This window comes from Petaurus breviceps, unplaced genomic scaffold (genome assembly GCF_028583685.1).
Source record: "Petaurus breviceps papuanus isolate PSGF00001 unplaced genomic scaffold, PetGlider_PUasm1.0 90845, whole genome shotgun sequence".
Taxonomy (NCBI): Eukaryota; Metazoa; Chordata; class Mammalia; order Diprotodontia; family Petauridae; genus Petaurus; species Petaurus breviceps.
In genome coordinates, this window is record NW_027187359.1 from 5,452,803 (window position 1) to 5,465,754 (window position 12,952).

Genomic DNA, 12,952 nt, shown 5'->3' on the forward strand with positions numbered 1-12,952 from the left:
TTGGTGAGAAGCAGGTCCTCTGGGCTGGGATTCTGTCCTACCTCACCACTTACGGAAAGCCCCCTCCCCTGGAGATCAAGGGATTTAGACTAATGCCTGCTCTGCCACTGGCCAGCTGTGTGGGCATGGGTGAGTGGCTTCATTTCTAGGGCCTCTGACTGCTCCTCTGTAAAATACATGAGTTAGGGACAAGATGGACTCTGAGGTCCTTCTCATGTCTGGGTGTCTATGTATTCTCCTCTGTTCTTTAGGGAAGTGAGGACTGCTATTCCCAAATTACCAGTGGGAAAAAGCAAGGGAGGATTTGGTTAAAGAGAATGGATGTATGGAGGAGCTACTCAAAGGACATAAGCTCAGTAGAAGAAAGAAATGTTTTTTCTTTGGATACGAAACTGATTCTTTTCCGTCTTTGTTGCAGAGCTAGGCTTTGTGAGATGACCTATCAGCAAAGGCAACTACATATGAATTAGGGCAGAAGAGACAGTAAGAGAGGAGGGGTCAGCAGTAGAATTACAATTTGACCCACAACAGAAAAAAAAAATGGCTAGAGAGTTTGTGATTGCAATACTGTCTCCACCCCCATCCCCCCAACATCCTCTCCCAAGGTGTTCACTGGTTATAGTTTTGAGGGCTGAGCAATTCTTTCTTTATCCTGTTGTGGTGGTTCTGAGTACTGGATTGGAAGACTTGAGCAGTAAACCTTGAAAATCTGTGATCTAGAAAGATGATCATGGGGGAGAAAACAAAGAAAAGATATCATGGCTACCCCCTGAAGAATTTGTGCTTCAAGAATTCTGCCTGTTTACTCTTCCTTGGCATTATAATCTGGTTCTACTTTTCTTTTGCATTTGTTAAACAAACATGAAGTTGTATTTTTTGAGAAAAGGAACTAGAATCAAGGTGTTTATAGTTTAAAATGAAGAGGGGATGAGACCGAGGAAGAGTGAGACTATCTCCGAGGGTAGTCAAGCATTTTTCTTGAAGCCTATGCAGGAATCTGTAGTTTCACATTTTGCTAGGAGGTAGGAAGGTACAAGAATGGCCTGATACTTCTGGACACCAGCAAGTGGACTGACATCATGGAGATTTGTACCACTTGCTTTGCAGACACAGTTTGACCCTGAACAGCTTTCTGTCAGCTTGCAATATATGGATTTGTGGCCAAGTTAATACTCCAGGATTAGATCCTAAGGGGAGAACAGGAGAAATGGTCTAGATTAATTTGTTTTTGTTGGGGTGGGGGGGAAATTGTGGAGGGAAAAGGTGCTGCTGTTAAAGTGGCCAGGGGAGAATAGGAAGATGGGCAGCTCCATCCTTTCACACTCTACCACTGGGTACGGAAATTGACAGCTGCTTTTAAGTTAGTGATTTCTCTGATTTGCTAACCCCTTCCCAACTCAATTCCCCAAAATAAGAGCTTCTCACAGAAGACTAGCCACATTTAGAGTATAGATCCTAAAATGTACTGGTTTTGGAAAAGGAATAATGGGGTTAGGTTGACAGGTCAAAGTGCGGCCTTTTATCATTCAGTATGGACCTGGCCTGTAGCATATTTTGTAAGCAGGAAAGGAGGGAAACTAAACCTTATTTAAGAAATGAAGAGATAAGAGAAATATGAGGAAAGAGAGAGAGAGGGATGGGAAAAGACAGGGAGCAAGGCTAGCCCATACTCACTTGTGCTACCTCTTGGTCCAGGCTCTCTGGCTAACCTGTGCAGCAGAGACAGAAACAATATATTTAGGTCACTCTTAGGTTTCCCATCCAAAAGTCAGCCTTTTAGAGGCTATTTGCCCTGTCCCCATGACTTCTTTGTTTTTCTTTTCCCCCTTTGTAAATTGATTTGGGCCCCTCTAACTCTTACTACAGGGTAGGGACTGGTAAGGCCATACAGTCCTTTATTGTAACTGCAATGGGCATTAAACAAAATGTCCACATAGAGAAATTCCTGGCAGGGGGCAAAATCAGCAGGAAATGAATCACTGACAGACAGATGAATATAACTTAGTGAATGCCAACAGGGCACTAATAATCTGCCCTTAAAAATGAACAAGATGAAAATGACCTGAACAGTGCTGTGTTTTTTCCTGCTTTTGTGCTTTGCTCAAATTGTGAAACTGTAACTGTGCCCACCCTAGAAGCCTCTAATATTGCCTTAGATATGACATTCAAATATAAGACATTCAAATCTGGTTTCAAGCCTATTCTGATTACCTTAAAGCCGTATGCCCTAGAGAGGAATGTTGGACTTGGTGCCAGGTAAGACCTGGGTTTCAGCTCCATCTCTGACATTTACCAGCTCTGAGACATTGGGCAAGTTGCTTAAATTTTCTAACCCTTAGTTTCCTCATCTGTAAAATGGAGATAAAATGCCCCTAGTACTTATCTTACAGGGTTGTGAGGCTAAAACAAGATAATATACATAAAATGTTTTGCCAATATATCTAAAGTGTTATATGATATCAATGTGAGTTATCATTACCAAGCACTGAGTGTCTTTTAACTGGCAAATTGAATTCCTGGCCTCCAGCTGCTTGGACAGCAGATGAAAGCAATACCAATATCTTTGATACAAGAGAAGGTTCAATGTGTGTGTGTTTGTGTGTGGGGGGGGGGGGGGGGGAATGTGGATTATGTATCAGGAAATGGTGTAAAAAAACAAAGGGCATCAGTAAAACAAAACAAAAATGCCAAGAGTTAGTTGACAGAGGGCACCAATAAAACAAACAAAAAAAGCCAAGAGTTGTCCTTACAAAACACATGATATGGATGAGGTCATTTAATCCTCACCATTTTACAGATGAGAAAATGAAGGTTCAGACAAGTAAACTGACTAGTCAGGGTCCCACAAGCTAGTAATAGCACAGCCAGGACTGCAGCCTCCATTCCAGTTCGGGTCTTCTGACTCCGAGTCAACTGTTCCTTCTACTACTTCATGGCTCCTTTACAGGATAATCAAGGAAAAGATTCTGGGGGTGGAGGGTGGGGGAAGGAATGGACAGGAAGTTCTGGAGGAGCCAAGATGAAATTGGGATCCCCCAGAAATTTGGGTGAAGCTTGGGATAACCAGATTTTACCTCAGTGATATGAGAATACTATTTGTCACCCCCAAAACTATTTTGGGATCCAGTTAGTGGATGCACTGTAAGGAGAGGATCTGGATCAAGCAGAAAGACCTTGAAGGATGAAGGATTACTAGGCAGAGTTGGAAGGGTTCTAGGGTGGGCAAGAACACAGTTGGGAAGTTTGAGAGAGTAACTGAATGTTTTACACGTGGGCCTCATTTTTTGTGTTGAGTACGCCAAAACTGTCCCACTGAGACAAGTTGTATATACTTTTATTTGAAAGAACTGAGACCATTTTCATTTCATTCATTTTTGTTCAGGATTATTGGTCTCAGTATCTCAAACCAGAGACAAGTATTTAATACATTAGTAGCTCCAAGAGCTTCATATATAAAAAGGACTGATCTCAGGACCATATCCAAATTTAGTGAGCTTTTACCATAAGAGGAACAATGCATTAGGATTTCAGGGCCACATCTCAAATTCTATTAAATTTTGCAGGTCACCAACTTAGGGCCCACCTCAATCTTCTGATACCTCAACCTCATCTAAAGCCCTGTCCCATGGACAGACACTATCCAAACCTCCCCCAGGAGGAAGCAGACCCAGGCATCTAGAAACAGAAACCCTGTACACATGGAAAAGCAAGTGGTGAAAAGCATAGAGTAGGTGAGGCATAAAGATCAGGAAGGGCCTGAGGCCAGGAGACACAGGTCAGGGGCAACTATACCTGTTGCTGCTGCTGTCCCCATGGTGCGGCACTGGTTTTAGTTGTTTGTAGAGGGCTGGGACCCTTCACTGAGCAGCCACTGCTTTCTCTGTAGCCCATCCACCCACTGCCATGATTTTAACAAGTTATGGGTTGCTCAGGAGGGAATGAAATCACTGCTAATTGCACCCCCTTTCTTCCCCCCTCCTTCCCCTAAAGTGGTAATGTGGCTACACACTGGATAAAACAGGCTCATCAATCCCTAGTCTTCTCTCATGATGCTTGTCAACCATAATGGTATTCTAGGATTGTGTTTGGCTTAGGGCAAGTAGCTTAGTGTGCCAAGACTGCCATTTTTCTCAATGCTGGCATAACTTACACGTTCTAAGAGAAACTGAGGATCAGACCCCAAGGGGGAATTACAGCCAGGCCTATTCCTGCAGGAGAGCATTGACACAGAATGCCAAGCCCCTAGGGTAGTCTCCCCTAGTGGTGCAGTCAGGAGTGTATACAGGAAGCCAGGGTGATTATATGGCATTTCAAAGCCTCTGTCTTCAGGCTGTTTAACTGCTACAGATGGGAGAAGTTGTGTGAATTGGCAGGCTGCCTTGGAAAAATCCCTGCCTTAGGGCAAGTTAGGGGCAGTTAAGTGGCCGGGCAGATAGAGTACTGGACCTGAATACAGGAAGACTCATCTTCCTGAGTTCACATCTAGCCTCAGACACTTACTAGCTATGTGACCCTGGGGAAGTCACTTAACCCTGCTTGTCTCAGTTCCTCATCTGTAAAATGAGCTGGAGAAGGAAATAGCAAACCACTCCAATATCTTTGCCAAGAAAACTTCAAATGGGGTTTGAAGAGTTGGACATGACTAAAACGACTGAATAATAACAACAAAGTACATGTAAACAAAGAAATTGGGATACAGGGAACAGAATAACCACCATTTGGTTTTCCCTTCTCCAGCTCATTTTGCAGATGAGGAAACTGAGGCAAACAGGGTTAAGTGACTTGCCCAGGATCACACAGCTGGTAAGAGTCTGAGGCCAGATGTGAACTCAGGAAGATTAGTCTTCCTGACTCTAGTCCCAGCACTCTATCCACTCTGTCGCCCACATAGCTGCCCCATTTGTGCCAGGACCCAGAGCCAAGGCTCATTTATTTGACATAAAATGGAAAAAGGATGTATAGTTGAGGAAGAGGTAGTGGGGTATGAAAAAAGTATGTGGGGTACTATTGTATGGAGAAAGAAGAGGAAGATCACACCTTTATAAATAGGAACAGTACATTTATAATTTACATTCACAATTTACAACAATGCTGCGGTATTTACATGTTGGTGAATCTTTGTGTCTGTATGTTTGCACTTCACCTCTTTGCTTTACCCTAACAGAAACCTGACTCTTCCCTTGAAGACTACCCCCTCCTATTGAGTCTTCACTTTCTCTCATGTTACTGATTCAATGGCCAAGGTAGAGGTAATCACCTGCTACCATTTCTGGACCACTGAATCAATATGCTATTCTTCACTTATCAATCAATCTAGGCCATTGGCTTCAAATGATCCTAACTGTGTTCTATTGTCCCCCAAGATCCATTTCCATACTTTTAGAAGCTTCAGCGCTAGCTCATGTTCAAACTCCCTATTGACAACCTTCAATCTCTTTGATTTCTAAGTTCCTTTTTCTCCTTGACTCCCCAAACTCTCATCTCCACTCTATATTGGTCATTCCAAACACCATGTCCATAACCTGGAATTCAGTATCAGGAGGCTACGGTCTTCCTCCAAACACAGCTGTCACCAATCTCATTGTTCTAAACTCCTCATCTTGAGTCTTTCTAGAACTTAAAAGTAATTTTGCCCCGTACTTTAGCTAGCTCCTAGTTCCAAGACTATTTTCTCACTCTAGATCCCATGATGGACTACTTCAATACTGTCCTTATCCCATGAACTCAAACTATTATCACCCCTCTGCAGTTCACTTTTTCTTTTTTTCTCTTTCAAGACTGCCAAGTACTATTAAGGAAGGCACAAAATTACTCAGTTATGATCTGTTAAAGATTACCAACTTCAAACTGGCTTTCTATGCTACTTGCCAACTTTAAAATTAATTTCTTATCATAACTCTAATATTTCTTTTATGGCTATTCCAGATCTATTCTCAGATCTCCAATTCTCCCTTCACCATCTCCATTTTAGCAAATGATCTTTTCTCCTACTGTGACAATGAGGTTCACAATTTGGTCGATCTGGAGTGGAGATGAAGGTCAGTGGAACTAAGGAAATCAAGGAACTCTTAAGTCATGTTACCATCCTTCCATCATCTTTATTTTCTGGCTTATTTATTCTCCTTCCCTCCTTACCATTTTTGCTTTGTCTCATATTTTTTTTGTAGTTGTTATTTCCTTTGGGGGGCAGCACACTCCTGTCTTCTTGCTGCATTATACACTACTGCTAGCGTTTTCAGGAAGATGCCCTCATCTTTCATTTTCTTGTTGACATGTGCAGCCATATGTGTGGATATGCTTGTGTTAGCCCTTAGAGGAGGCAGTCTCTGTTTCTCTAGTTTGGTAAAGATGGTGGTGATGTTTTGGCCCTCCTCTTGCTGGAGTGGTTCCTCATATAAGGGGGAGGGATGAAAATGAATTGGCATTGTAGTGATTATTTGAGATCTTTGCCCTGAAGTTCAAGGCCCCTCCACCAGGTCTTGTTGAAGGAGAAAGGAAGAAGATATTCTTATTTTTGCTTTATAGCTAGACTGGAGAGAAGGAAATCCAACTCTAAACAAGCAATTAGGTCACGTGTATATGGCTTATGAAGCAGTAACAGAATCAGGGTCGGAGAAGGTGATGTGACTGGCCTTTATGAGTCCTATGTCAGAAGAAATATGATTAAAGTGGCTGGAGTAGGTATGAATGATAGTAAAACAATGGTGTTCAATAAGTCAATAGTCAGTTATGGTAGACAAAAAGAAGCCAATGGGCTCTTAACCCACATTAAAAGATGACTAGTATCCAGAATAAAGAAGTTGATAGTTCTACTGTATTCTTGCTTAGTCAGAGCAAATTTGGAATATTATGTTTGTTTCAGGATATTACATTATTTAGACTGTGCTAAAATTGAGCATATCCAGAGACAGGTATTCAGTTTAGTGAATGGCCTGAAGATCATGCCATACAAGGACAGGCTGAAAGAATAAGGGTTTTTTTTTAACATGAAAAAAGAGGCTTGAGGGGATATCACATATATCTTCAAATACTGTAATCTGACAATCTGGCCCTCATGTATAAGAAGAGGCAGCTACGTGACATAGTGGATAGAGTTCTAGGCTTGGAGTCAGGAAGATTCATCTTCTTGAGTTCAAATCTGGCCTCAGATACTTACTAGCTGTGTGACCCTGGACACTTAACTCTCTTTGTTTCAATTTCCTCATCTGTAAAATGAGCTGGAGAAGGAAATGGCGAACCACTCCAGTGTCTCTGCCAAGAAAACTCCAGATGGGGTCACGGAGAGTCAGACACAACTGAAACAACTGAACAATAATACATGTAAGGAAGAGGAATTAGGCTTGTTTTGCTTGGGTCTAGGACCACTGGGTGAAGATTCTGTAGAGATAGACTTTGGCTAGATGTGAGGGAAAACTTTCTAATAATTAAGTTATCTCAAAGTGAAGTGGTCTGACCCAGAAGGTAGTAGGTACCTCCTCACCTGAGAATCTCAAGTGAAGGCTGGATGACTATTTGTTGGAGATATTATAGGGATGATCTTCATTGGGATAGGCTAGACTAGATGGACCCTGAGATCTTGTCATTTCCTAATTGGTATTTGTCTATATAAATTCAGATAGGTGGAAAGAAACACTGTATTCAACTAAATTGTATTAGCATCTTGGTTGTTTTACTGACTCTAACACCCATTCTTTCTATGTCTTAACTCTCACCTTTCCTAATCTGTGTTCTCATTCTAATTCTCTCTCTCTCTTTCATCAATAAACTGACTCAAAAGTACCCAAGACACAAACCTAAGGAAGAGCTGTGGATTTCTAAATTCCCAACCTTATCATGTTCCGGGAGGGCCATAAAATGCCATGCACCATACTGCAAAGGGTGCTCTGACAGCCCACCACTGCATGACTGGATTCTGTGCTATGAAAAAATGTGGCAGGCCCTTTAAATAAACAACCTTGGGCAAGCAGCAGGCCAGGCCAGGACTGGAAATGCTAGAGAAATAGGGGCTGCCAGTTCCAGTAGTTCTAGTTTTATGTAGAAAGAAGAGGAAAGAAAATTTCAGGTAGAGTTGTTCTTTTCAGTACTGTTTCTTGCCTGGAGTTATTTTTTGATGGCTGCTAGGTAGCCTGTAGAGAATTTTGTGCAGGGGTTAGTCTGCTTCATGGCAGACTGGATAAAGTGCTAAGCCTACAGTGAAGAGATTTAGATTTTAATTCTGTCTCAGATGCTTATTAGCTGTATGTGCATAGGTTACATATAGATTACAAAGCAGTTCCCTCACAACAACCATGTGAGGCAGATAAGGCAAGTGTAGCAAATGCTTTGAAGTTACTATTCCAATTCTTAACTCACAAACTGTGTCCCAAAGATGGCTTCTCCTCTCCTCAGTGGTCTAGGAGTAACCCTTGAGGGGTTATGAGTGGTTTTTTTTCCCCTAGTAAGTAGCTCATAATCCTGGAGCAGCCATCAAGTACTTCTTTGTAATCTATCAAGCTCTTAGCTTTCTCTTATGTAAAATGGAAATAATCATACTTGTATAAAGGTGGTAATCAATTAAGTCAATTAATCACACACACATACACTCACACTTAGAGTAACTAACAAGATACTTTAGCTCTGTATCAGGTGAGAACACCTCTAATGAATGAATGAATCAATGATATTAAACTTATGTATGTCCAATCATACCTTGTTTTCTGTAAAACAGTAAGCCAGTTTAAAACCCAGTATTCTGGTATCTGGCAGTTTAGAGCAAGGAACAGTTCTAGCCAAGCCCCTGAGAATCACTTTAGGAGCTGAAGGGGAGGAGAAGAGCTTTAATCTACCTCCAACTACCATAACCAGAGGAGGAATCTGTGAGCCTTGGAGAGCTGGAAGATCTGGACATCTCCCTGGCTTTCGAGCAGTGTTCCTAGAACAACAGTGACTGACTGCAGTAACTGTATCAGGGGCTGAGAATAAACTGGATCATCTAAGGGAAGGAAGCTTTCAGACTCTACCAGGGGCACAGATAGCTAAGGGAAATGTCATGAGGGCCCCAGGAAGGGAAGAAATGGACTTCTAGGAACTGTAAGTTAAGTTACCCCTTTGCTACAACACCTGCTCTAAGCCCGAGACCTCTTCCCCTTGGATCCTTTCTGCACATACTTGTGGGTGAGTGAGCACCTTGTTAGTAGGGATGTTTGTACCAACTTTTACTGTACCCCTTAGTAAATACTAGTTTCTAATAGCTAATTAAATCTGACTGACTGATATTAACTGATAATCAGTAGGGGGAAGTACACTAGCTCCGGGATTATGAGCTACTTACTAGGAAAAAAAAAACATAATCCCTCAAGGGTTACTCCTAGAGCACTGAGGAGAGGAGAAGCCATCTTTGGGACACAGTTTGTGAGTTAGAGTTGGAATAGTAACTCCAAAGCTTTTGCTACACTTGCCTTATCTGCTTCACACGGTTGTTGTGAGGGAACTACTTTGTAACCTAAAGTGCTATATAATATGAATTATTATTTGTGTATGGGATAGGGTGATGTCTCAGGTCTTTATTTCTATGGTGGCATATGTCTTTTGAGAATAATTATGGATAATAATAGCTGACATGTATAGTACTTTAAGGTTTTACATAGTGCTTTATGTATTATGTACTTCTCACTTGAACCTCACAATAATCCTGTAAATACCACAGGTATTAGTATGTCCATTTTACAGATATGAAAATGAGGGATGCTAAGTGATTAGTACATAAAACAAAAAAATAACCAGAAAAATCCCAAAAAAACTAATAAGTATCAGAAGGAATTGAACCCAGTCTCCTCGATTCCAAATCCAGCACTCAAACCACAGCACCATGTGTCCTGCTTTGTGTGAATTTTTATGTGCATACACTGCAGACCAGGTGACCATCTGCATTGGCAGAGGGAGTTTTTCCATTGAGAGTACCCTATACCAATGAAAGCATAAGTGTTATTGAAAAAATGCTAATTATCTACATCTCTTTGCACACATTACATCTAGGTATGTGCATACACCTGCATATCAATTTAGGGAACTATTTGTACAATTTGGCTATCATATATGTATATTCTTGAGTGTCAAAGTAGCATGTCCATGTAGGATGTGGGTATGATTATCTACATTTTGGTGTATGGTGGGAAAGTGTGCCTGAAATAGAGATGTGTTTTCTGACTTGAGGGGTTCTCATACTGGGCTGGGAAGGTTGCCTCAATTTCTTCTTCATTCTCTTCTGAAACTGCCTTAATTTCTCTGTATCTGACCATCTGCAAGAGAAATAGGCTTATAGATTTTTCTTACTTTTTCTTTCTCTTCTAGATACAACAGCTCTTCTTTCTGGCCTACTTTCTCCCTCCCCTCTTCTAGACCTTGATGGTTTTTTTTTTTCCAGCAGTATCCAAGAAGAGGGGGTATGGTTTGGAAGTGGAAGGCAACAATCATTCATCTGAATTACATTAGGAAGCAATGAAAAGTCTGCCCAGAGACTGTTTCTGGACCAACAGGAATCCTGTGTGTTACTGTAAGAAACATCAATATATGTCAGAAATAAGTCAACATTCAATCATCCAAGGGAAGATTAACCATGGGAAATCTTTTCAAGTTCTGACATCATAAACTAGAAAAAAAAATTAGCTCTTTTGCTGATATTCTGGTTGAATTTTACTCTTGTAGGCAACGTATAGTATGGCATAAGTCCTTTTAAGCCTAAATCTTCCTCTTTGGATCCAAGGAAGATATGACTGGACAAAAACCACAAAGAGAGAGAGGATAAATCCATTTAGGCTTCTTTGCACTGACTTAGTCAAAGCTGAATATGTATAGCTCACAGAAGGGAGGTGAGAAAACCTTGAACAAGAGAACAAAATAGGAAACCTGGAGAACTCTCCAGCCCTTCTTCAGTTACATCATCACCATGTGACTCCATTATTCTAAATATTGTAATTCCCCCCAAATAAAGGCATAGCTATACTCAAGTATTAAGCCCATGAATACAAATGGGTTATAGGCTCCACATTTGATTTGCATCCAGAGTTTGGGGATCTTGCAGAAAATTGTGACTTATTAAAATGAAAGGAAGAATCAACAAAAACTATAGGTCAGCTGCAGAAGAAACCAATTTAAGAGATGGATTGTAATGTCCAATTTACTGATGAGAATAGGCTAATCTCTCATATTTTATCATAGAAACCAATAGGTAAGTGTGGTAAGTTAAAACTGTAATCTAATTATGACATGTCCAAAGAGAGTGATCTGCATGGGGTCTAGAGGGGAAAAGGGCAAAAAGTAAGAATTTCCCATTTTTTAAATCTAGCTACATTTTCCCACGGAAAAAATAACCCTTTTCCAGCTCTAATTTTATGATGTTATGGTCCATGTCTAATGGACATGAGTATGCTAGTCACTATGAAAGTGTTTTGTATAATTAATTTACTCTAGTCTGCATACATAAACACACACATTCCGAACACTTACAGTGATATATAGTCTGGTCAATTACAGAATCACAAGATTTATGATTGAAGGTACCATCTCATTTTATAGATGAGGAAACTGAGACCCTGAGAAGTCAAGTTACTTACACACAACATTATAAATAGTACGGTTAGAATTTGAACTCAAATTTTCTGAATCCAAAGGAGCCTAAACCATCCAGCTGTGGTTGGTTCCATATTCACCAAAAAACTTGGGATTTCCCAAGTACCTCCATGTCAGATAAGGAGTAGACTGGATAGCTGACACTGATATTCTGGGAAATGAAAAAGTACACTTCCATTATAAATTTATAATTTATATTTCTTTCTGGTTTATTGGTCAGTTGAGTTAGTATGAATCAATCTTCTAGAACATTAAGACCTCTAGGAGAATTGACAAAATGCAGTTCCTGAATACAAAAAGCTGAGAACCATACCCTGAAATATTAGATACCCATGAGTCCCTGACTCAATGGTCACCTCCTCTTTTTCAGTATCATCTCAACTACAATGAACACAGACATTCCAAATTCAAAGAGAACTAACTTACTTTTGGATTATCTGCAACCAGAACTCCGCTTTATTTTGGTGGATAATCAAGAATTGAGTATATCCAAACTGACTACTTACTCATTGGATATTGATAAGAAGAACAGGCTAATTTTGTGGTACCTATGATTCTAATCACACAAATTTCAGAATTTAAGCTCTCATGAGAGCCAACAGTGCCTCATTCTGTCACTCCCTTTGTCCTACAGAATGGGTTTCCTCAAGATATTAGCCACTGGCTTTTCTAGTCAGGAAGCATGTGAAGGAATTAAGGTATATGTGCAAGGTCTGTGGGAGGCTGAGATATTTGGTGGAAGGTAGCTTTTATAAAACCAGGATCCAGGAAGCCCCAGTACTGACATTGATACAATCTACTGATGATACATCTACAGGAGGAGAAAGGCAGATGGGCACACACCTACAGACAGAAGGTACGATGGAGCACATAGACACAATGGCACTTACTTTCACTGTTATTTTTCTGCTGTATCAGTCTTTTACTTTCTGCCTGAAGTCCAAACTTTTCTGCCAGGCTTTCAAGGTCTTCCACAGTCTGGCCCCTTTCTACCAGTCAAGCTTATATACTACTAGAATGTCCTCTGAGTCTCCATGTGGATTTCTCTCCTTCCTCATCTCCACTCGTCTAAATTCTATCTCTCCAACAAAGTCTAGCTCAATTCCCAGCTCCTCTATGAAGCTTTTGATGACTCCAGCTCACATGGACTTCTGTTTGCACTTATAACGCAAATCACAGTTGAGCACTGAACTGTTCCCTAATTGTTCCATGTGTGTAGTCTGGCACTGTTTCTGAATAGATTATAAACTTAATTGAAGGAAGAGGCCACGTTGGATATTTCTTTGATATGCTTGGCTTTCCTCTGGCTCCCCCACACTCCAGTAATATCTAGCACATGGATGGT

The 12,952-nt window shown here is 40.8% G+C and overlaps 1 protein-coding gene and 1 long non-coding RNA gene across 12 annotated transcripts in view; one reads left to right on the top strand and one right to left on the bottom strand.

Annotated features, from left to right (window-relative positions):
* Positions 1–12,952, top strand: part of LOC138149102 (uncharacterized) — a 258,992-nt gene that overhangs the window by 49,399 nt on the left and 196,641 nt on the right. The gene's annotated exons all lie outside the window — the stretch shown is intronic.
* Positions 1–12,952, bottom strand: part of DTNB (dystrobrevin beta) — a 375,244-nt gene that overhangs the window by 17,972 nt on the left and 344,320 nt on the right. For all 11 annotated transcript variants that reach the window (XM_069071996.1, XM_069072001.1, XM_069071997.1 and 8 more), the window contains one exon: positions 1,675–1,709. In XM_069071996.1, the coding sequence (XP_068928097.1) occupies positions 1,705–1,709 (5 nt within the window). In that variant the 3' untranslated portion in view covers positions 1,675–1,704. The remainder of the gene's footprint in view (positions 1–1,674; positions 1,710–12,952) is intronic.